Here is a 25,724-nt window from a genome sequence, read left to right as displayed (position 1 = left end):
GCAATATGGAACCAGGCTCAAGGGGCCACAAAACTATGCAGATCCTATGACCAGTAATACTACCAATGGGTCTGTATCTCAGATAAGAGGAAAGGACCTACCTACACCAAAATATTTTTAGCAACTCTTTTTGTAGTGGCAAAGAACTGGAAACTGAGAGGTTGTTCATTACTTGGGGAATAGGTGAACAAAGTATATGACTGTAATGGAATACTATTGTGCCATAAGGAATGAAGAACAGGATGAGTTTGGAAAAACCTGGAAAGACATATGAACTGATACAAAGTTAAATGGGCAAAAAGCAGGAAAACAATGTATACAGTAACAGAAATATTATATGATATCAACTGTGAAGGACTAAACCATTATCAACAAAGCAAGTCTCCAAGATAACCAGAAGGTACTGATGATGAAATGCCATTTGTGGACAAGGAAGGGATTATTGGGATCTAAATGAAGACAAAAAAGCATGCCATCTTCCCCTTTATCCCTCATGAGATTTCTATTGTACATATGATATGTCTTCTATCATGACATGCGCAATATAAAATATATGTCACATGAAAGTATGGGTATAACCTATATCAGACTTATAACCTATATCACTGCTTCAGGAGGGAGAAAAATCAGAATTCTAAAATGTCAAAAAAATTTATCAAAAATTGTTGCTACATGTAACTGAAAAAATAAAAATAACTGGAAAAGAATAAAAATAAATTTAAGAGTAGCACCAAGAAACAAACAATTTTTTAAAAAGGCTTGACCAAAAAGGGATGGATTCTCTTTATAGAAATTAAAAAACCTCGCTCTCTTCATGATCTCATCATGGCACTAAAGATCATCTCTCTACGGATGACTCCTAAGCCCTATTTTCCCAGCTCTGTATTTTCTCTCTGGAGCTTCAGGCTCATAGCCTCACATTACCAACTGCCTTTTTGACATTTTGAACTGGATGTCTCATAGACATCTCAAAACTCAGCATGTCTAAAACAGAACTCATTTTCTTTCAAAATAGCATTCCTTTAAATTACCTATTCACAATCTCAGTCATTAAGGGCTCCTCCCTCTTCTCCCTTGCTATTAAGTTACAAAGTTTTGTCATTTCTACATCTATGTCATCTTTCCTAACCATCCCTTTTTTCTCTCTTCACAGCCTTCACCCCAATGCAGGTCACATCATCTCTCTCCTAGGTTCTTTGTAATAGTTATCCCTCTAATATCTTCTTAATTATTCTCCCTGCTGAAAGTCTCTCCTATCTCAGATCTTTACTCCACACACTTTTGTGGTTTCCTATTATCCCTAGGGTTAAATATAAAATACTTAGGTTGGGATTTATCCAGCCAACTTTTCCTACCTTATTAGAGATTACTTTTCTTCAGGCCTGCTTTGGATAGGCAAACTGACCTTATGCAGTTCCTCACACATGACCCCTGCCTCTTGCCTCTGTGCTTTCAACACTGTTCCTCCTGCCTATAATGTGTTGCTTCCTCACCACTCACTCTTAGAATCCTGTTTCCCTTCCAAATGCAGCTCAAACACTGTCTTTTTCTGATCCCCTCATTTGTCAGATGCCTTCTTTCCCCACCTTGTTAGCCTACATTTATCTCTACCTCTATGTGCATATGTTGGTCTCCCTCACCATACAGTAAGAGCTGTTTAATTTTGTCTTTGTTTCATCCCCAGTGCAAAGCTTAGTGTGCGTATCACTTCCTAGATGATTAATCAAAATCAATTTTTAGTAACAGACTAAGAAACTACAGATTCCTCCCTTTAATCTGGTCCTGGGATTTCATAGGTATAAATCAACTCCACTGCAGCTTCAAGTTTCACCTGGCTGCCAAGGTTACATGGTTATTATAGGTAACATGAAGACTCTGAATCCCCAAATCTGCTACATTGCCTCTCTCCTTTTGGAATTAAAATAGTCTTATTTTCAGGAATGGGAAAAAAATAAAAAGGTACTCCCCAACAATAAAAGCCCTTGAGCTAAACAGATCCCAGCCTGCCCCTACTTCTTCAAATATGAGGCCATTTCCAGTCCAAATAAAGAAGTCCTTGGTGCCCACTACCAACAAATCCAAAGATGCTATTTCACAGATTTGCCTGCCCCGGTGAAGCTGGGTCTGCTGCCAAGTAATAGAGGCCCATTGAAATGAACAAATGAACCATGGTTTGGGGCTGATGATCTTAAGGCTGCTTGTAGCACTTTGCCAGGTACAAAAGCCCATGCCCAGTACTGTTCTTGCCTTTTGCCCGATGTGGCTCCTTTCTGTTTTAAAATCACTGCAGGGCATTGAAAAAATTCACACATCTTCCAGCCAAGGGAAATTTGGGTTCTCATTGCCCAAGTGCCATCATTAATATTTCCTCATCCTTCCTTAATGATAGGACAATCGATAAACAGACAGCCACTCTTCGGGTCCTAGACAGCCAAATGCATTTACCAGCCAGTTTTTTTTTTTTTTAATTAGATAAACTCCCCAGATCGATATGCAGGACTGTTACCTATGCTGGGAGCAAAGGCAATCCCACAGGCAGGCCCCCTCCTGACACCTGGGCTGCAGGAGCAGGCCAATAACCTTCTTGAAAGCAACACTGGGCTTTTAAGCATACCACACTACAAGTCAGAAAGAGGTAAAGGGTAAAGTGGATGAGCTTGGAATCAAACCTAATACAGATTAAAAAAAAAAAAGTTTTACTGAGTCATGACATAAATGTGGTCCCCCCCCAATCAACATCCAGCGAATCAGTATGAGACAGAACCATTACTATGGAGCCAGCAGAGAAAAGAATCTCAGAAGAGTCAGAGGGCCTAGATTTTTAATCCTGGCACTGCAATTTACTACATGGGTAATCTTAGACAAGACATTTAATATCTCTGGGTCTTAGTTGCTTTATCTTTAAAAAGAAATTTGGTCTAGAATCCAGATGTCAAATCAGTGTTTCTTAACTTTCAGCCCATAGACATTTCAATGGGTTCATGGCATCCATGAATTTGGTTGAGGAAAAAAAAAATCACATCCTTTCATTAATTTCAAAATTGAAATGTAGCAATTTCTTCAAGTAAGAATGTAGGAAACATCTTCTGAGAAGGGGTGCACAGGTTTTACCAGATAGACAAAGGGGTCCATGACACAAGGTTAAGAACCCCCAAGATGACAATTCTTATAGTCTCACCTGACTCTAAGTTGTAGGGTAGGATTCTAGGGCCTCCCAACTGGCTCAAGTCCTTGACCTGAAGAGTAAATCCTGCATTTTATATTTTTTTAATCAAGGTTTGATTTTGAAACTAGAATAAATGTATCATTTGACTGGAAAATAAAGGCATGGCAATCATTAGAGGAAAAAATGAAGGCTTGGAGAATGTGGGAAGAGCTGTAAGGCATGTGAAGGAGGTAAGAGCTTGAGGGAACACACCAACTATTTCTTTTCTTAGGAAGCTTTCTTAAGGTAAGAGGAAAGGGTCTGCTAATGAAACTGGCTGCATGTGAGGGAGAACCCACCAGCAGAGTCCCATAGGCTCATGCAGCTAAGTCACTGAGCTGAGACACAGAATGTTTCCCAGAGGGACAGCTCCGCTACTGTTCCCAAGTATTTCAGGTTTAAAGCACTTTTCCCACAACAAAGCCTATAGGAAAAAAGTAGTGCAGTACAGAAGCAAAATCAGTGGCAGAAGTAACTTGCTCAGAAATGTGTTAGAAGTAAGGACTTGAACCTATGTCTCTAGACTCCAAATGTGGTCCTTCCCTATGGTGTTTTAATAACTTAGTGGATTGTGATCTCTTCCATACGGTTATTCTTTCTCCAACACTACAGCAGACGGCCCAGCCATGGTTTCTCAGTCTTTTCAATTCTTCCTCTCCATTCATTCACAGGAAGGCTCCACCTAGTATATCCCAGGCCTTCCTCTAAGTCTTTCAAAGTCCTTTGGAGACTAGGATAGTATTCAGGCTCTGTTCTTACTACAAGACCATCTCTTTTCCCAATCTGCCAGTCTCTTGGAATATTTGTTACTCCATTCCTTGAGTTCCAGTCTTCAGCAGGATGCCTCATGAAATAAGGTTTTCTGACAGCTGTCTTGTTTGCCAATCCCTTTATTTGCCTTTCCTTCCATTTAAGTGCAACTTCCTTAGGTCTTCTGGTTTTATTTATAAAAAGAATGTCCAAATTCATATGATTCAGTTCCTTCAACATGATCAATTGAATGGTCATCTTTGCAAGGATTTCACAATTGTTGTTCAGTCATTTCAGTTGTGTCTGACTCTTTATGACCCTATTTGGGATTTTCCTGGCAAAGATACTAGAGTGGTTTGCGATTTCTTTCAGCTCATTTTACAGATGAGGAAACTGAGGCAAACAGGGTGAAGTAACTTGTCCAGAGGCACACAGCTAGTAAGTATCTGAGGTTAGACACTCTGAACCAGGAGGATGAGTCTTTTTGAATCTAGGCCCATCACTCTATCTGATGCATTACCTAGGGAGATGATCAAACTGTATGATTCTGAGCACTGCTGAAAGAGGAGGCCACGCTGGACTGGAGGTCACTTGCATTCTTCACTGCTTTCTGGGTTGCTGGTGGTCAGCTGACTGGTTCTGACTCTTTCCAAACTTAGGTTGGTCCTCAGACAGTAGGTACAATACACATCACTGAGACCAAACTCAGAATCTTTCCAGCTATATGCTATAAAGAGTGTGGCTTTTACATCTCTAATATGAAAAACAGTCACTTTCAATTCAGGCTTAATGTTTACAAAGTGATTTCCTTGCAACAAACCTGTGAGATATCATTATTAGTCCTATTTTAAATGAAGAAGCTGAGGCCAAGGGAGATGGGGTGATTTGTCCCAGGTCACACAGCTACTAAGCTATAAGGCCATGACATGAACCTATTCTCCAACCTGTCCAGCAACAGTACATGTGATGTCCTTTCATTAAGCACACTTAAGGGTGATGAAGCTGTCCAGGCACTGTGTCAATAAACCAGTATGCAATGGATGGCTACTGTAGGCTCAGTATTATACAGGATACAAAAAGAAGTTTGTACAATGTCTGAATTGAAGGGGATCCTTCGAAGTCATTGAATCCACCCCACTCATTTTCCAGGTCCCAACATCTGAATGACTATTTAAGGTTGCCCGGCTGGCCAGGACTGGAAATCAGACTTCCCTGACTACTTCTTTACTCATTGCTCATTCTGTTGGTGCTATTCACTGTCCCTGCCCTTAAGCAGCTCACTGTCTAGCTGGGTAAATAAGACTCATCTCTGATAAAATTATATACAATCTAAGGTAGTACAGGAACATTACTAAGCCCTAAGCTCTGTGAGGCAGTCACTACAGGCTAGAGACTGAACCACAACAGTCTATCACCTGCCAGATTGAGTTCTTAACTCTAAAAAGCAGGAAGGAGCTATGTTGGTGTTTCTGGCATCACCGCTCCATTTAACAGGGGCCAACAGCCTAAAACAGATATTAAAAACAAAGCACCCCACTGCTTAGGGAGAACAAGGCAACAAAGAACATGGTGCCTGCCCTTATATCTATTATAGATAAGAGCTGGCTCTACAAATAACAGAATCAGACTCTACAAAATAAAGGACTTTAATTCTCCTTTCAAAATCCCAGAGCCAAGAGGAAGCACAGTGGGGAAGAATGAGTACTGCACTGGAACCTTATCACTGGTGAACACTTACTAGCTAGCTGAAAAGAAAGTCACTTGGTAGCTTTGTGCCTCAGTTTTCTCATCTGTAAAATGTGGATGATAAACTACCTACCTAATGTATAGCATTATTAGGAAGAAAGTGCTTTGTAAAGTATATGTGTATATTGTTATTTTACATGGCCATCCAATGCAGCTGAGGAAGTCTCCAGGTGTAACTTTTCGTGCCACTGGACCCAGGCTTCCAACACCGAGGGAGTGGGACTGTCTCTGCGCATTGACTTTTCCATTTACATCTCCTTCACGCACAAGTGTCTTTGTGCACACTCATCTATCATAGATGAAAACGCACAAAGACAATCCAAAGACAAGAGACTACTACTATTGTTATTTTAACTACAAAATCGCAAAGAATCCCTTAGAATTAAAGTGTCTCAGAGCTAGAAGGAGCTCCCAAAGGCTGGCTAGTTCACCTTCCTTTCCAGTGCTAGAATCTTGCACAATTGAGGATCAGCCTGCCTCTGCTTTGATACCTAACAGTGACAGTAAACTCATGAGTCTCAAGAGATAGCCTATCCCAATGTGGGACAACTCAATAGGAAAATTCTTTCTTATGATGACCTGAAATTTACTCTTCTCCAACTTTCCCTTACTGGTCCTAAGTCCAACTTGTATACCACAGATAATGAGTTTGCTCTACCCCTTCCATATAACTCCAATAATGTCCAATAGATAAAAAGAATAACCACATATTTACATGTACAAGTATATGCTTTGCTGAGAACAAGACATACTAAGGAAGCTTCAGATTCACTAACTTAAAGATTAATCAGGGACCTGATGCCTTTGAATTATAAAGAAAGGAATTTTATATATAGCAGATCACCTAAATGCTTTTAAAAGGATTTGACTGACACACAACTTTCAAGAGCATGACTACTATCTTTTTTTTTTTAAATTTTATAGTATTTTATTTGATCATTTCCATGCATTTTTCCTTAAAGACAAAGATCATTTTCTTTTCCTCCCTCCCACCCCCCGTGGCCGACGCGTGATTCCACTGGTATCATATGTGTTCTTGACTCGAACCCATTGCCATGTTGTTAGGATTTGCATCAATCAGAGTGTTCGCTCAGAGTCTTTCCTCTGTCATGTCCCCTCAGCCATTGTAGTCAGGCAGTTGCTTTTCCTCGGTGTTTCTACTCCCTCAGTTTGTCCTCTGCTTATGGATAGTGTTTTTTTCTCCTTGATCCCTGCAGATTGTGCAGGGACATTACACTGCCACTAATGGAGAAGTCCATTACGTTCGATTATACCACAGTGTGTTTGTCTCTGTGTACAATGTTCTCCTGGTTCTGCTCCTCTCACTCTGCATCACTTCCTGGAGGTCGTTCCAGTCTCCATGGAACTCCTCCACTTTATTATTCCTTTTTGCACAATAATATTCCATCACCAACATATACCACAATTTGTTCAGCCATTCCCCAATTGATGGGCATCCCCTCGTTTTCCAATTTTTGGCCACCACAAAGAGCCCAGCTATGAATATTTTTGTACAAGTCTTTTTGTCCCTTATCTCTTTGGGGTACAAGCCCAGCAGTGCTATGGCTGGATCAAAGGGTAGACATTCTTTTATCGCCCTTTGTGCATAGTTCCAAATTGCCCTCCAGAATGGTTGGATCAGTTCACAACTCCACCAGCAATGAATTAATGTCCCTACTTTTCCACATCCCCTCCAGCATTCATTACTTTCCATAACTGTCATGTTAGCCAATCTGCTAGGTGTGAGGTGATACCTCAGAGTTGTTTTGATTTGCATCTCTCTGATTATAAGAGATGTGGAGCACTTCTTCATGTGCTTATTAATAGTTTTGATTTCTTTATCTGAGAACTGCCTATCCATGTCCCTTGCCCATTTATCAATTGGGGAATGGTTTGATTTTTTGTACAATTGATTTAGCTCTTTATAAATTTGAGTAATTAAACCTTTGTCAGAGGTTTTTATGAAGATTTTTTCCCAATTTGTTGTTTTCCTTCTGATTTTAGTTACATTGGTTTTGTTTGTACAAAAGCCTTTTAATTTGATGTAGTCGAAATTATTTATTTTACATTTTGTGATTCTTTCTATGTCTTGTTTGGTTTTAAAGTCTTTCCCTTCCCAAAGGTCTGACATGTATACTATTCTGTGTTTACCCAATTTACTTATGGTTTCCTTCTTTATGTTTAAGTCTTTCACCCATTTTGAATTTATCTTGGTGTAGGGTGTCAGGTGTTGATCAATTCCTAATCTCTCCCACACTGTCTTCCAATTTTCCCAGTAGTTCTTATCGAATAGTGGATTTTTGTCCCATAAGCTGGGATCTTTGGGTTTATCGTATACTATCTGGCTGAGGTCACTTGCCCCCAGTCTATTCCACTGATCCTCCTTTCTGTCTCTTAGCCAGTACCAAATTGTTTTGATGACTGCTGCTTTGTAATATAGTTTGAGGTCTGGGACTGCTAGGCCCCCCTCATTCGTGTTTTTTTTTCATTATTTCCCTGGATATCCTTGATCTTTTGTTATTCCAAATGAACTTTGTTATGGTTTTTTCCAAATCAGTAAAGAAATTTTTTGGGAGTTCCATGGGTATGGCACTAAATAGATAAATAAGTTTGGGTAGGATGGTCATTTTTATTATATTGGCTCGTCCTACCCATGAGCAGTTAATGTTTTTCCAATTGCTCAAGTCTAGTTTTAGTTGTGTGGAGAGTGTTTTGTAGTTGTGTTCATATAGTTCCTGTGTTTGTCTCGGGAGGTATATTCCTAGGTATTTTATTTTGTCTAAGGTGATTTTGAATGGGATTTGTCTTTCTAGTTTTTGCTGCTGAGCTGTGTTGGAGATATATAGAAAAGCTGATGACTTATGTGGGTTTATTTTGTATCCTGCAACTTTGCTAAAGTTGTTGATTACTTCAATTAGCTTTTTGGTTGAATCTCTAGGATTCTTTAAGTAGACCATCATGTCATCTGCAAAGAGTGATAACTTGGTCTCCTCCTTGCCTATTTTGATGCCTTCAATTTCTTTTTCTTCTCTAATTGCTACTGCTAGTGTTTCTAGTATGATGTCAAGGAGCATGACTACTATCTTAAGAAGAGTGGTGTACCTGTAGACACTGTGGGCAGGAGGAAGAGGGCAAAGGCAAAGTTATGGGAATCATATGAGATTGAATGATGAGATGAAAGAGAATGAAGGTGTCAGAAATGTCTCCTTTTCCCTAATCAGATGTCTAATCAATCATCCAGCAAGAATACATTACTGATCTTCTAAGCTATGCTGGCTATTGTTAGGTGCTTAGAATACAAAGACCTGGCTTGTCCTCAAGGAACTTGCATTCTAAAAAGTGAGAATACAGGAATATACAAAACAGACACAAGTTAGCCTTGGCAGGGGGAGGAGAATAAGATGCTAGAATACAGGGAGGAAGGGGCTGAAACAGGGCTACTGGTGGCCCACCTTGTGGGAGATCTCCAGCTTCTCAAAATAGGCAGCATTCAGGTGAAGGCTATTTGGCACCCAGCCAGTGCTGCCATAGAGGAGGCCATGCTGGGCTGACAGTAGCCTGAGCAGTAGGTGACTGTCCTGGATAGAGGGCAGATGGTCAGGAGATAGTGAGATTCTGTTCTAGCACATACCACTGGATACATTCCCAGGGATAGGTGCAGAAGCTGTTACTTGTCTGCATGCTTCACGATAGAGGCCAGGCTTCCCAACCAGGAGAATTCTGGCTATAGGAAGCCTATCAATTGAATCCAAATCCATCTAATAGATATTAAAAAAAGATTACTCCATGAAGGGTCTTGGGCTTGGTACTAAAGGTAGAGAGATTTAAAAAGGACATGAGTCTTAACATCTTGAGGAGCTTATAATTTAATAAAGGGACATGACAGGCACACAAAAAAAGTATGATCCAAGGTAATGTGTGATAAAGATAAAGAGTTGTGAGACACTGGGTAAGGAGGGATCCCTCAAAGCTGGGGATCCCTAGGAAAGGTTTCACGGCAGAGGTGACCTCTGAGCAGAACCTTGAAGGAGGAGTGTTAGAAAAGACTGTATGAATACAGGGGAAGAGGATGAAATTGGGAACAGTTTGGCAGGAAAAGAGAGTAGAGGGAGGGGACTAGTGGGACATAAGGCTAGCAAGGCAGGCTGAAGTCAGGTTATGGAAGCTTTTCTGGACTACCCCAGGCATGGTGATATTTGTTTCTTCTGGGCACCTATCACCCTGTTATGGCACAGAATTAATAATATCAGGGGGCATCCACCAGATTCTTTTAGGTATGGATTTTATCTCAGGGGTTATCATTAGGTGTCTTAGAATCATATTCCAGGAATGAAAGGCATTCTGGTCTCCCAGCCAATCGTCAAGAGTTGGAAAGGTACAGAATCACAGGGGGCTAGAAAGGAACCTCAGGAACAATCTAGTCTAAATCCCTTCATTTTACAGACCAAAGAGGCTTGTAATTTAAATGATCAATTTAAGATCAATTAACCTTTTCAATCACTTGTATTTTCTTCTGTTGTAGAGATCAGTTCTTCACTTATATCACCCAAGAAGACTGAAGGCCTTAGTACCATTTCAAAAAAGGGCTGAGAAAATGATCATACTGTAAGCAGCCTGGTGACAAGTAGCTTCTCTGAATTTTGCTAGGCTGGTCTCTGGATAACCAAAAAGATCCGTTCCATCTTAGCAAAGCCTTTGAAAGCGGGGTGGTCGATTGGCATAGCATAGGGTCTCTTTGAGACCATCATGGGATAGAAGTAGGATGAAAGTGGAGAGCCTAGAGTCCACTAAGTAAATAGCACAAGTGTAGTCTTTCTCCTTTACCATGGAGCCTCTTATTTAATTCAGTCTAATCTTTCACGTGGTGCTCAGTTGGAAGGGGGCCTTAGAGAACATCTAGTCTAAGTGAATTTCCAGTGAAGGATACTTTCCATGCATTCTCAATAGGCAGTCACCTACCTTCTGCTTGAAGAACTACAGTTACCACCTTGAAAGACTAAGGGTAACATGATTAACCACAGTACTACAGCACCAATAGGGAAGGTTAGCTATCTCCTTAGAGAGGGGTGATGGACTGTGGCTGTACATTAAGACATAATTTTTGAACATGGTCAGTGAGAGGATTTGTTTTGTTTGCCTATGTATATTGGTTACAAGTGTTTTTTTTTTCCCTTCCCCCCCCCCCACAATGGAGGAAGGAGGGAGAAGAAAAAAAATTTCAACTCAAAAGAAAAGGCCCACAACAATGGAGAACTCTTTCTGGAAGCACCCTGTTCTACCACGTGACAGTTCAGATTGTTAGAATGTTCATCCTTCCTTTGTGGACTGAAAACTGTCTCCTGGTGACTTTCCCCAATGCTTCTAATTTTTAAGCTGTTTAAGCAAATTTAATGCCTCTTCCTCATATAAAAGAAGGTGATTTTGTCTACTTTGGGCCCACGCTCCCTCAAACCTTGGCCAAACCGCTATCCAAACTATTTATCCCTAGTTTCCCTAGAATGACTCTGATAGGGTATGGTTTCCCGTTTTCTTCTGATCTGAGGTGCCCTCCTCTAGAGGTGCTCTAATCAATGTAAAATGGAGATTTGAACCTAGGACTTCAATCCCCAGAAGTCCTTGGTACTTCCCAGAATTCCCTATAATCTCACCTGAGTCTCCACCTGGGCGAGATATTTAACAGCCTCTCTGCCTCCCAAAAGCCTCTTCCTCTTCTATGCTCACACAGGGCTCTCTCTTCCTTTTCTAGGACATTGCAAGATGTAGTGAGTAAAATGTGAATGGGCTAATCAGCCCTAGGCACATGGCTAGTTTTATTATTTTGTATCCTTGATTTCCAATAATCTTAATAAACCTCATAAAATATAATACTTTTATTTCTAGAAACTAATTTAATTTTTACATCTGTTACTGTCCTTCCCTAATATGTGGTGCTGAGTCACAGACATCTTTGCAGCCCTCATGGAGCTCAGCATAAGGCCTTGAGTAAATAGAGTAGGAACCAATTGACAATGACTAATCAACAAAACAGATATATACTAGGAAAGACAATCCCTCTGTCTCAGTCTCTCTCATGTACACACACTCATGCATTCCCCAAGTTCAGGAAGCCAGGATCCCTTCATTAGGCAGCATCTGGGCTCCTAAATGACTGTGTTAATCAGTCTAAGAGGCCAGGGTACACAGTAATCGAGCCTCTTGGGAGAAGGGAAAGGCCTGCTGTTTTGTCTTTCACCTTGGTGCACCCTGAAGGTAATAGGAGCTGAGCTTGAAAGCCTTTCTCCATCTGGGGTATCACCAGAGAAACAGAAGACCTGACTTTCCCATTCTGGCCCCCTACTATTCTATTCCCCTCTCCCCCTGACACTGGGCCGGCCAGATGTGCTTTGTTTCTCTGCCCCATCTCCGGAGTTCTGGGTGAGTGCCTCACTGAGTTGCAGCAGCCTCAGCCTCTTAGAGGAGAGAGCCTGAGGGCATGTTTGAGTTTGAGCTCAGCCTTTGGGAGCCACCCCCCTCCCCTCCCCACAGGTGGGAACACAGCAACCAGAAGCTGGGGCTTTTCCAATGATAATGGCCTCTGTTGGAATGGCTGAAAAGAGGGCTTTTGCAGTCTACTCTGTCAGGACAATATAGGGTAGTAGAAAGATTACTAGATATGAAGGTAGAAGAAGACCTGGGTTCAAGTACTGGTTTTACTCAATGTGTGGCTAGGTAAGTAATCTTACCTCTTAGGGTCTTAGTTTCCCGTCTGTCAAAACGAGGACTAGGACTATTTCTTGAAGGTTCCTTTCAGCTTTTGGATAATTGGAGAAAGGGGTACTGAAGAATGTGTCCCATGCAGTTTGGGGCTGGAATTAGAAAGCAGGGGGCAAAGATGTCCAAAGGGAACCACAGACATGCTGCTCTAATCCTGTGCAAGACTCTATACTATAGGAAAACAAGGTCCGATCTGAGGCAGGCTTTAGAAATAGAAGGAGCTTTAGAGACCATTTAATCCAATGCCCTCATTTTACAGTTGAGAAAACTGAGACCCAGAGAGGTCAAAGCTGATTTTGAAGGCTGTGAGTGGAGATAACAGACCAGACAGAAGTGTTCATATACATGAACAGAAAAAAAGAGCAAAGTGGTGCAGGTAACTGCCAATAAATTGAGAAGAATGAGGGTATGGCAGCTGACTATTAAATGATCAATGGATTTGATAGATTCAGCTTTAAACCTTTGATTTCTATAAAATAATTTTTTTCCCATTCCAACTTTCTGTCTAGTTTTTCTGTCATTAATTAGCTCTATGACCTTGAGGAGGTCACTTGTCATTTCTGGGGCTCAGGTTAAGTTTTTATATGATTTTTCAATCCATTAATAAGCATTTGTTAAGCACCTACTATGCCAGGTCCCAGGGATTTAAAAAAATGCAATAATTCCTACTCTTAAAGGAAGGCAACATGTACATTTAAAGAATATATGAAGGCAGTTCAAGAGGGAGAACCCCAGTGATTTGGAAGATCAGAAAAGGCTTAGATTAGAAGGTGCATCTCGAAGGCGGCTGGGAATTCTCTGGGGTGAAGGTGAGGAGGGAGTATATTTTGGGTAGGGAAGAGGGCCAGTGCAAAAGGTATGGTGATGGGAGAGATGGTGAGCTATGTGTGAGGGGCAGAGAGGGTAAATGACAGACAATGGGGTAAAGAGCCAGGAAAGATAGGATGGGACCAGATTAGAAGGGATTTTAAAAGCCAAACAGAGGAGTTTATTTTTATCTGAGAAGAGGAAACCAGCAGAGTTTCAGAAGAGTGACAGGGTCAGGTTGGCACTTGACAAAAATCACTTTTACAGTCTGGTGGAGAATGGAAAAGGGAGAGATCTGAGTCAGAGACCAATTAGCAGGACATTGTCACATTGTGGGGAAAGGGAATGAGAATCTGAACCAAGGTGGTGTCTGAGTGAGTGGGAAGAAGGGGACTCCTCACTTCACAGGGGAGGGAACTGAATCTGATAGTCAGCAGGTGACTCTCCCAAGGGGGCACACTGCAAACTGGTGATAGGGTCAAGATTCGAATGCTGAGTTCCAGATTCCCAGTTCAATGGTCTTTTTCCTAGGCCACAGCTGTATCTCTAGAAGAGGCTTATTTAGTAGAGTAGAGAGAAGAAAGTAGGGTGTAAGATATAGTCTTAAAAGAAATGCTAATTCATTAGGAGGTGGTGGAGTGCTGAGCCTGCAGTCAGAAGATTCAAGTTCAAATCCTTAGACATTCATTGTGTGACCTGGGCAAGTCATTTCATCTGTCTGCCTCAATTTCCTCAACTTATAATGGAGATAATAATAGCACCTACCTTACAAGGGTGATGTGAGAACTGAATGAGAAAGTGTTTGTAAAGTGCTTTGCAAACCTTATGATGTTATTAACTAGAAAAGCAAAATGATATAGTGTTGCTCTTGGGAGCCAGGATGGCCTGGGTTCAAATCTGGCACTAGATTCTGATTAGCTGTGTGACCCTAAACAAATCACTTTTCTGTACCTCAACCTTCACAGCTGAAGAATGAGGAGAGGGGCTCTAGGGTCCCTTCTAGTTCTTAATTCTCTGGCAATTCTAATTCTAGTCTAACCACCTAATATGTATGAGAATAGCTTACAAAGCTCTTTCCTACACACTGCCATATCTGAGTCTCACCAACTGTATTCCTGTTAAATAAGGAGGATAATTTTAGCATCACAGTTAGGGGTTGGGGCAGTAGAGGCCCTGGGAGGGAAGTGACCACCCAAGGTCACGCAGCCACCTATGGCAGGGTTGGGGCTTGAACATCAGTCACCTTCCTTGGAGCCTGATACCTTCTCTCCCACAGTCAGCAGGCCCCATTAGGCAGTGGATGGGCCCCATGTGTCAATCTAGGTCCTGAAGGAGGTGACCACACAGACTGCAGGCCTTCTCATCAAGGGACAAGTGGGTGGCTGGTAACAGGCCCTTAGGCCTGAAGAAGGCAGGAACCAGGACTGCACCCTGCTGCCACCCCCAGTACCACAAGAGCTGAGCACTGAGTGGATACAAGCAAATAAAGCCTAACGAAGGCCTAAGTTTTACAGAGTGCCTCTCTCACAGCAGTGCAAGTAATATAATATTCTGTGCATTTTAGAGATGAGGAGGCTGATAAAAGGTCAGATAAAAGAACTGACTTACTCTCAGATATACAAGTAGGAGGTACTGCCCAGGCTTGTACCTGGGCCCAACCTCTGGCAGGTCTGGCCATTCATTCCACATCTGACCAGTACAAAGCCCTCTGGGGAGACAGAGAAGACTGAGGCTCTGTCCTGGCTCCTGTGGGAGTCTGTGTGGTGGCAGTGCTGCTGGCTGAGTAAAACAAAGGGTAATCCCCAGCAGAGGAATGTATTGTAGGCTGAGTGCCAAATAAGCAGCAGCTACCTCAACGGCTTCAAGAGTCCAGTGGAGGGAGATATTATTGAACTCGGATAGTGGGTGAGGGCTTCCTGGAAGAAGTGAGGTCTAAGCTGGTTTTAAAGGCTAGATAGGTGAGGTAGCTCAGTGGATTGAGAGCCAGGCCTAGAGATGGGAGGTCCTAGGTTCAAATCTGGCCTCAAACACTTCCAAGCTGTGTGACCTTGGGCAAGTCACTTAACCCCCATGGCCTAGCCCTCACCACTCTTCTGCCTTGGAACCAATACACAGTAATGATTCCAAGATGGAAGGTAAGGGTTTAAAAAAATAAAAATAAAGGCTAGATAGGACTTAATTCAGTTTGGTCATTTCAGCTGTGTCTGATTCTTCCTGATCCCATTTGGGTTTTTTTTGGCAAGGATACTGGAGTAGTTTGCCATTTTCTTCTCCAGCTCATTTTATAGATGAAGAAACTGAGATAAGCAGGATGAAGTGACTTGCCCAGGGTCATACAACTAGTAAGTGTCTGGGGGTCAGATTTGAACTCACAAAAATGAGTCTTTCTGAGTCTAGGGAGTGCTCTACCCACTACACCCATGAGTGCTGGCCCTGGATTCAGGAAGACCTGAGCCCAAATCTGGGCTCAGGCATTTACTATCTGATGAGTCTTCCTGAAAAGCAGTCTTCCTAACAGAAAATGTTAGACTCTGATGAGTCAGGAAGACCTGAGTTCAAATCTGTCTTTAGATACTTAACAGCTGTATGACCCTAGGCACAAGACTTGAATGACTAAATGGGACTTAATTAATCAGAGAAGGGAGGGAGAGAAGACATTTCTAGTAGGAAATGGCCTCTATGTTTAGCTCATCCCTGGGCTAGACACAAGGGAAAAGTATAGTTTAAAAATTCTGTAGGGGGCAGCTGGGTAGCTCAGTGCAATTGAGAGCCAGGCCTAGAGATGGGAGGTCGTAGGTTCAAATCTGGCCTCAGACACTTCCTAGCTGTGTGACCCTGGGCAAGTCACTTGGCCCCCATAGCCTAACCCTTACCACTCTTCTGCCTTCAAACCAATACACAGTATTGATTCCAAGACAGAAGGTAAGGGTTTAAAAAAAATCTTGTAGTTTTGAATGTGCTTAAGCATCTGTTAATTCATTCAACCAATGTTTTCTGTATGAAAAGAACACAGGTAGAACAATCAGATAAAAGACTCTGTACAAGTGTCTGAGGGTCCTGGACCTGGCACAGAAAAGAGGTATCAGAGGGTTTGAGAAAAGGGGGAAAGCAGCTGAGTGCTATCAGAGGCTTTAAAGATGGAAGGGGCATCACTGAGTCTAGCTCTCATTTCACAAAGGAACTGAAGCCTAGAATTAGAAAGGGGCTTGTATTCTGCATGGTCACTCAGGAGCAAACTCTAACTTGTGGTAGCACTTGAACTGGATGAAAATGGATGGGCAGAAGTCAGTAAGCCTGTCAATCAACAAGCATTTATTAAGCACTATGTGCCACGTATTACACTAAACACGGAGGATAAAAATACTAAGTCATGACAGTCCCTGTCCTCAAGAAGATACAATCTCAAGGAGAAAAACACACATGGACAAAGAGTTAGAAATTGAGAGGGTAAAGAAGGGGATGTGAGTCAGGAGAGAAGGCCTGGCATTCCAGTTAACATAAGGAATAGTATGTGCTGGATATGCCTAGGGAGAGTGAATCTGATCTATCTCTGGTGCTGAGGTCCCAGACTCAATCTGAGGAAGCTTTAGGACCAAAGGCAAAGGTTCTAAGCAGCAAAGGGTCCTAGAATACCAATCTTTTCGGTGGGTAGCATTAGAAAATGTCTACTTGCCTGGAAGCAGGTCTACCTCATTTCCTAGTGACCAGCTCCAAATCATGTGGCATCTTACTCCGGCCAACATCCCTCCTGCCTCTCCAGCAGAACCCCAGACTCCCCTGGAACCTCCCTTGGTTCTAAGAGAGGAGCTTTCCCCTGATCTTTTCAAGAACCAGATCTTCCCTGCTTCAGACCAGAGCCCAATCACAGTACATGGAGCCTCCCTGCCAATTCTTCATTCATGTGTTATTTTTTTCACATAAACGAAGAGCTGGCAAGCATAAGGGCAGGGAGACTCCATGTATTGTGGTCAGGCTCTGGTCTGAAGCAGGGAGGTTCCAGGGGGAGTCACTATGGCCTAGCCCTCTTAGCTTCAGGAAGAGAAACCTCTGAGGCAACCCATCTCTTAAGGAGAGGGGCCAAAATATCAGACAATAGCAGGTCTCCAAGGCTTGGGTACTGCCCAACTGCAGCCATGCTGATTCTGGAGCAAGAGTAATCTTTCTGAATCTTTGATTTTTTCAAGGTCTATGTGACTGAGGAAGACCAGGGAGAAACAAAGCCTTCAGAAAGAGCAAGGTATACTGGCAGAGACCTCTGGTCTTACACTCAGGTGGTCTGGGTTTAAATCTCTGATCTGTCTGTCTATCCCTTACTGGCTGTGTGACCCTAGGCAAGTTCATCACCCTGGGGTCAGTTTCCTTATCAATAAAGTGAGAATAACAATACTTCCACTACCAACTTAATGTGGTTGTTGTAGGAAAAGAACTTTTTAGATCTTAGAATGCTAACAGAAACACAAGTTATTATTAAATAGCAAAATATTATAGTAACCTCACCTAGATCCAAAATTCAATGATGATAGGAGGTTTGAAGAAAAAGTTTACTGGGCAGACAAAACAGCTGTCACAAAATCCACCCAGTAAACCTCTCAAGGACTCTCTCAAAACATAGCTACTCCTACTTTACAAATAATTTTATGAAGTCTGATGAGGACTTTCCCCTGCCTATGTGGCAAATTAGAAGCAGAAAATCAGAGAAATGAGAAGGGAAGAACATAGATCCTGGACAGATATGGAGAATGTACTGGACTGGGGGCCAGAAAAATCGTTATTCAACTTCTGCCTAAGACAAGTATATAATTATGGCAAGTAATTTAATCTCTCTGAGCCTCAGTTTCCTCATCTATAAAATAATAATACTTGAATTGCATTCTTAGAATTGTTGTGAGCTCAAATTAGGCCCTAACATGTCAACCCTTTACTCAATAAGCTTTAGTGGCTCCCCATTACCTCTAGGTTCAAATAAATACATTTGGTTTGGGCATTCAAAGCCCTCCATATAGTCCCTTCCCACATTTCCTGCTTTCTGACAACTTCCTTCCCAACATGTACTCTTTCACACAGTGATATCAGCCTCCTGTCTATTCCACAAACAAGACACTCCATTTTTCAGCTCTGGGCATTTTCTCTGACTGTCTCCTGTGCTGAGAACTCTCTCTTCCTCATCTCCATCTACTAGTTTCCCTGGCTTCCTTTAAGTTTCAACTAAAATCTCATTTTCTACAGAAAGCCTTTCTTAAACCCTCTTAATTCTAGTGCCTTCTTTCCGTTAATTATTTCCTATTTATCTTGTAGATAGATTGTTGGTACATATCTGTTTGTTGTCTCCTCCATTAGACTATGAACTCTTTGAGGGCAGGGACTTATCTTTGTCTCTTTTTGCATTTCCCAGAACTTGGCACAGAGGATAGTAGGCTCTGGGCTGAAGTGAGATCATAGACACATACCCACAAATTATTAATAATAAGGGAGATAAAACAACTCACAAAGTCCAATTGCTTGGGGCCCACTTAATAGAGGCAAGCAGTCTTTAAACTTAAAAAAATCTGAGTCTACCATGGTATTATTGCCCAGAATAATCACTAATGTTGGATAATAACATGTTCGCAGTGGTGATCTTGAGAATCACCAAGAAAGGCTGCTTTGCATATAGTATGTACTTAAAGTTTGTTGAAATCAAGAAGTTATATTTACATGGAGCATCCTTTGTATAAGAAGATAAGCATGAGATAGTAAGCTTTCAAAGCACATTGCAAAAAGAGAACTCGCAGGTGGCTGAAAAGGGTCAGCAGAGCTCTCTTTCTCTCTCTCTCTCTCTCTCTCTCTCTCTCTCTCTCTCTAGAAGATAGAGGCCTCCCTCTATAGTGACTCTCTGCAAGATGACACAACTAGGTAAGGCCACCTAGAAAACAAGCAAATTTAGGGAGGATGTCAGTAACCACTGGAATAAATCACAGGAGTGATCATCAGCTGGACAAGGATCTTTGTGGCCTCTGGCCTCTGTGTGAGCATGGAGCAAAGAGAGAAGCTGTTTGGGGTAGGACAGAAAAGCATCCAAATTTGGTTTACCCAGACTCCTGTGGAAGCTGCCAACTGTTAATAAATGGTGCTGATAAAAACAAGCTGCCATCTATGCTTGGTTTCTGAGACTCCTCACCGCATTTTTATTAGATGCCTGCTCAATCATATTTATTTAGCTTAAGAAACTTCATTTTCATTCCACATGCTCCAAAGTGGCTGATTAAGAAAAACAAGCCTCAAATGTTAATACCAAAATGTACTCTGGAGAATCAGTATTAATGCTGCAGATAAAATGAGAGAGAATCAAAGCAGTATGTCTTGTTGGGGGCTTGGTTGGCTGCCTCTCAGCTCATTTCTGCATGCTTGGGAAAACTTCTCCTCAAGAAGCCTGGAGGCACTAGCTGTAACAAAGAAGCTGCAGGCCCTGTAAATCCCCTGCTCCCATTTCCATGGTAGCATATTGTGGGGAATACATAACCAATGAGTTCAGATCATATACTAAGCAAGGGCAAATCCCAGTGCAAATCTCCTTAATTCCATGCAGAAAAAAACTGGTTCCCCAGAATGAACTCGAAACTTAGGCCCACAGTTAATCACACCCTTTTCAGGTGGGGAAGAGTAAGATCAAGGAAGTATGAAGCTCTTACCTGCTGACTTCTTGGACATTGTTGGTCCTGGCTGCTTCTAGCAGGGCAGCTTCTGAAACAAGACAAAGATGGGTCAAGGTTACAGATGTAGGCTAGGGCACACACCTGGAGCTATTCTAACACCTGTCCTCATACCAAACTTAAGCTCAATTTTCAAAGCCAAGCAGGACCATTCCTCTTTTTCCTGCCTCCAACTTCCAGAATCAAGGTAGAAGCTAGAGGAAGAGTAGTGTTGGATGGCAAAAGCCTGAGCTAACTGGGCAAGTTCTTTTAGAATATCCAGAACTAGTTCTTTGGAGGAAAATGGCACCTGTAAGGAAAGTGATTTGACCAAATCACACAACTGAGCTCTCTTACTACTCTTGAACCCACACAATGTCAGGGTGCCTGATGAGCTGCCTGGGTAATAACCGAGGCCATCTTTTAGCTGAATGGCAACTGAGCTGCTAGCTCTATCTTGTGGCTAAAAGGAGAAACTGCAGAACCCTGAAAAGACTTTCAAAGATGGACAGTTACAATCAATTCACCACAAATATGAATTTCAGGTTCTCTGGGTGCTGGGAAGTCAGAGTCCTTTTAGCCAAAGGACCACATGATTTAGAGCCCAAATGGACTAAGGACCATCCTGTGTAGAAACTTAGGGCCAGGGAAGGGAAAAGAATTGTGCCCAAGGTCATACTGCTTATTAAATGGCAGAGCTAGTACAAGGAACCTGGGTCACTGACTGAATCCATCATTTTCCCCAATACTTTCACTTTGTAAATAAGGAAACTGAGGCATGGGGACGAAAAACAACTTGACATGCCATGTAACAAGTAAATGTGCATCTCAGTGGCACAGCAGAGAGTGCCAGGCATGGAATCAAGAGGCCCTGGGTTGAGATCTGGTCTTAGACACTTCTTAGTCATGTGACCTTAGGCAGGCCACTTAACAGCCCAGCCCTTGCCTGTCTTAATTAAGAGTTGTTACTAAGACAGAAAGTAAAGGTTAAAGGGGGGAGGGGGGGGGTAAGTCAATATGGATTTGGTTTTTGTCTTCCTAATCTCCAGTGTCTTGCAGAGAGTAAATACACCCTGAATCAGATCCCTGCTAACTGTCCCTGATAGGAAGACAGGAAGAAAAATTAGTTCTGCTTAGAAGAGCTCCCAGATTGGATGGGGTGATAAAATTACACATGTAGACAACTAAGTGATTAGTGTCTAGTTCACTGTGAGCTCACTGAGTTGGGGAAAGTTCCCTGGCAAAGACTGGACATGAACAGAGCCCTGAAGGACAGGAAAAATTCCAATAGAACATGGAAGAATTGCTATACAGAGATTGGCAAAGTCCCATGGACAGAGGCAGAGAAAGGTAGGTGAGTGTGGATCATATAGGAATCAGGGGTACTTGGACTCTCAAGAGAACTTAATAGCCAAAACAGAAAGGTGAGGCGTGATGAGGCAGAGGTTGTGATAAGGCAGGGGGATTTGTCCTCAGCCCTAAAACTCTAGACCTGTGTTGGCAAACCTATGGCATGGGTACTAGAGGGGGCTGCTCCCTTCCCTGTCTTTACATATGCCCGAGGACATTTCTCACATGACCTGCCCCTCTGTCTAGCAGCCAATGAGAGCAATTCCTCCCTCCTGTCTGGGGTAAAGGGGCAGCTCGCATGAGGGTGGTAATTTGGGCATTCAGTATCTAAAAGGTTTGCCATCACTGGTCTAGACCTTTCCAGGACACCTCATAAATCAATAAACATGTATTAAATTTTACTGTATACCAGGCACCTCCACCTCTTGCTACTGAGACACAGTGGAGATGAATCTTTGTCTTTCTTTGAGTATCTAAAGCTTGGAAGAGGTGTGCTGGAACTGGTTTCCCAAGTCCTTCAGAAATATTGGTAACCCCAGGTGTCCTGCCTGTGAGGCTATAGGCTATATGAAATTCTGTTGACACTCCTCTTCCCCATCTTAGAAAATAGTAAGTTCCAAGGCATTTAGGAATTGTCTGAGGGCAGATGTGAATCCAGGACTCCCATCTCTAGGCCTCTCTATCCACTGAGCCACTTAGCTTCCTTATAGCTAAGCCTTTTGAGACAGTATCTATTCCTTCCAGCTCCTTGGGCCCCACTGAAGAACTCAAGTCCTTTTCTAAAGCCTAGCTCAAGTCCAAGTACCTTTTAGGGTTCTCTATAGCCCTGAGGGTCTAGAATACTTGAAGCTCTCCATGGTCTGGCCCTAAATGGTTTTTCCAGTCTAAGTTCCCAAATATAAAGCTTCCATTCATCAATTTTCCTACTAGTCTCTAAACATGATGAACACATTTCTGTCTTTCCCAGCCCTTCATCTATGACATCATACCCGTACCTCTTCCAATCTTCACTACTTTTTCAAACTCAAGACCCTCCTTCATAACTATCCTGCTTCACAAAAATCCTTTGCTAGGTCTTCTATGTGTTAGTCTTGTCTCTCTAGCAAATCCATAAACTCTTGGAGGGTAAGGAATTTGCATTGTCCTTTCTGAGTCACTCCCTTCTTATATAACTAAGTATATTTTTGATACTCAATGAATACCTTTTTATAAAAACCCTGAGCTTCCATGACTTGCCCAAGGTCATACATCTAGGAAGTGTCTGAGACCACATTTAAATCCAGTACCTCCCATCTCCAGGTCTGATTCTCTGTCCACTGAACCAACCAGCTGCTCCCTCAATAAACTCTTGAGTTGTAATTGCTGCATCAGTAGTCCCAAACTCCTAGGTAGATTTAAAAAATCCTGAGAGTGACTATATAGCTCTAGGGTTCAGTCTGACCATCTGATTAGGTGAGAGAAAGAATGCTTGCTTAAGGGGGCCAAAAAGAATTTTGGTCCTGTGACTTGGATCTCTTAGAGGTATGGGGGACTATGGTGGGTCTTTCCTCTTGGCCCCAAGACTGGCTCTGATAATACAAGGTCTTCAGGGATTTTGTAACTTTGGTGCAGGTACCATCTCCTTAATACATTTTACAACATCTAAGTTGAATACTTAAGATTTTCCATGGCTAAAAGAAACTATCTCTTGTAGTAATATAAGCTTCTCTGACCTTAGTGTGGCTGGTCTTTAGACAAGATACACTCACAGAGACACCTCTGAAGGGTTCAGGCTTCCTAAGTCAGTAGGGCCACAGCTACAGTTTATACACACTCCAATGGCAGTCCTCACAACCTAGGGTCACTACCACAGCACAATTAGGTATCAGATGAAGTTTTTCTTGGAAAAAAAATAATGAGAAAGCAAAGGATTAGGAATTAGGAGTCCTGGTTTTTCCACCATATAGAAATGTGAAAGAGCAAGCTATAATCTCTAATAAAAGAAACCCTATTCACATTTTCATGACATCACTGCTGACAAAGTGCCTTTCCTACAATACTGTAAGACAGAAGGAAACTGGAAGCTTGCCCCAACTCACAGTAAACCAATGTAATCCAACTCAGGTGTTCTGCTTTTTCACATCACAGCTATTTCTTAAATCTCTAAGATGGAATGGTTAACAAGTCATCCTTCTAAGTTCTGGGCTTCCCTTCCTCAGCCTCCGTGACAGGGTCTGCTTGAATACCTTCGGGGACAAGAAGTTCACTATATAGTCTTGGTCAGGGCTATAACTCATGTATGTCAGCTACCCAAGTCCCAGTGCTAGAAGCCAGGAGGTAGACCCCTGTTCCCTCCTTTCTATTCCCTCGACAGTCTCCCTGACAGGTTCTGCTTGAATACCTCCAGGAACAGGGAGATAGCTCACTCTCTGGCAAGGTTGCCAAGTGTATAAGTGGCAAGGTTGGCGCTTAGACCCCGGGTCTCTCGCCTCCCCAAGCCCCAGTGCCAGAAGCCAGGAGGTGGACCCCTGCCCCTCCAACCCCCCATTCAGGCAGGACAGAGGCTGCTGGATAATCACCCTTATTAGCGGGGCTCTTGCTGTAGCAATGAGCAACCAGAGCAGACGCCAAGGCCCACATGCCCAGTTTGGCCGCGTTCGGGGCTCCACTCCAGCGGCCCGACCAGGGATTTTCTTCGGGGCCGGAAAGGCGCCCCCACGTGGCCGCCTCGATGCCCTGCTGCTGCCCGTTCCAGCTCCTCCAGGAGACCTCTCCGACATACTGCGGCTGCGCCAAGGACCGCCACCCGGCGGCCGCTCTCAGATACTGCGCCTCCCTGCAGCTCGCGGCGGTCCCGCTCTGGCTCGAGGAGGCCCCGCGGACCCTGGGCTGCCGGGTCCGGAGGAGCCGCAGGAGGACCCCCGGTGCCGACGCTGTCCTTCTCCACACCAGGGACCCCAGCATCATGATGTCGGCTACGCCAACCCCGCGCTCCCAGTGCCAGCGCCGGCCACGGCGAGGGTAGAGACCAACATGGCGGCCGCGGCGCTTTCTTACATGACGCCCACGGGGGTGGGGCGCGCAAGGTCCCATGGGAGTTGTAGTCCACTTCCCGGCGGATTACGTTGTCATCGTTGGCAAGGAAACTACATTTCACAGAAGGTCACGGTCTTAGAGTAATAATGGGGGCGCACCCATAGAGGTCCGGGGCGTGCCGGGACTTGGAGTTCTGATGGAGATGAGGCAAGCTGAGGAAAGAGGCAAGAATGGAGCTACGTCCTGGAAGTTTGGAGCCATGAGTTCGAGTCCCAGGTCTGCAAGGGTGGTCCAGTGTTCCCCTGTTTTTCTTAATAAAGATTTGCGGGGAATCTAAACCAGTGTACGAACAAAGGCTTCTGGCCTGACTTGTTCAAGAACCCTATTCTCCTTTTTCCATCTTGTGTCTCAAGCTTTTAAATTCTGGAATCGTCTCTGAAGAATTGTTAAATATTCAATTATGTAAGCTCTGAACTGTGAGAATCACCTGAAATCAACAAAGCCTACAAATCAAATTTTGTTGATTGTCTATATTTTAAAAAATATTAGAGGTATTAATGTAGATTAAACTTTAAAGTGTGTTGTGCCTTTTTTTTTTTTCCTGGAGGGCCTGGTTAATATTAACTGGCTCACCCTGCCTCTGATCTAGGTCTCTGTGGGTTGAATAAGATCAGGGGTTCTTAATCTTTTAACTAGGGACTCCTTTGGCAGTCTGGTGAAGCCTATGACCCTTTCTCAGAAGGTTTTCTGTACGTAAACTAAAATTCCAAGGGTTACCAAGGAAACCAAATATATTAAAATAATTATCAAAATACTAAAATAAAAACTCACAAACCCCAGGTTACTTAACCCCTGCTGTAGAGAGTTTCTAAGGTCACTTCCTGAATTCAGTCCAATGATAGGATTTCTTTTTATAAAGCCTTATGGCAGACATGAGAGCTGTCCAAAGTTTAGATAAATTTAATTTTAGATAATGAGGTCCCTGGCCTCATGGAGTTTACAATTTAATACAGGGGATTGTATCACAAACATTTCAACACTTCTATGGTCCTGTGTGATCACATACATGTGAGTACAGCCTGTGTGAGCAAAATGAAGTCACATTTGAAGCATGCCAAAAAAAATTTTATTTTGGTTTTCTTCCTGTACTGCCACAACTTTAATTCTTCAGAGACACATCTTAACTAGATCTTGTATATACAAGTACTTCATAAATTTTTGTTGGCTATCAGTAAAAAAGGTCAGAAAAAATCCAGAAAACAAACAAAAAACAAACCTATTGTGGATACTACTAAATTAAAGTCAATATGCATATCTCTTGGTTTGAGGCAACTAGGGGGAGCAATGCATAGAACTCTGGACCTGAAGTCAAAAAAGACCCAAGTTCAAACTCACCCTCTGAGACTTATTAGCTACGAGATTTGAACAAA

General features: G+C 42.7%; 1 protein-coding gene across 9 annotated transcripts in view; it reads right to left on the bottom strand.

Moving 5' to 3' along the window:
* The window catches only part of CLPB (ClpB family mitochondrial disaggregase), a 203,164-nt gene extending 178,293 nt beyond the window's left edge, over positions 1-24,871 (bottom strand). For all 9 annotated transcript variants that reach the window (XM_007491041.3, XM_056795035.1, XM_007491042.3 and 6 more), the window contains exons 1-2: positions 23,838-24,871; positions 19,930-19,981 (exon numbers count right to left, since the gene is read on the bottom strand). In XM_007491041.3, the coding sequence (XP_007491103.1) occupies positions 19,930-19,981; positions 23,838-24,351 (566 nt within the window). In that variant the 5' untranslated portion in view covers positions 24,352-24,871. The remainder of the gene's footprint in view (positions 1-19,929; positions 19,982-23,837) is intronic.
* Between the last annotated feature and the right edge of the window lie 853 nt (positions 24,872-25,724).

This window comes from Monodelphis domestica, chromosome 4, assembly GCF_027887165.1.
Source record: "Monodelphis domestica isolate mMonDom1 chromosome 4, mMonDom1.pri, whole genome shotgun sequence".
Lineage (NCBI taxonomy): Eukaryota > Metazoa > Chordata > Mammalia > Didelphimorphia > Didelphidae > Monodelphis > Monodelphis domestica.
This window is presented reverse-complemented; position numbering and strand designations above follow the sequence as displayed.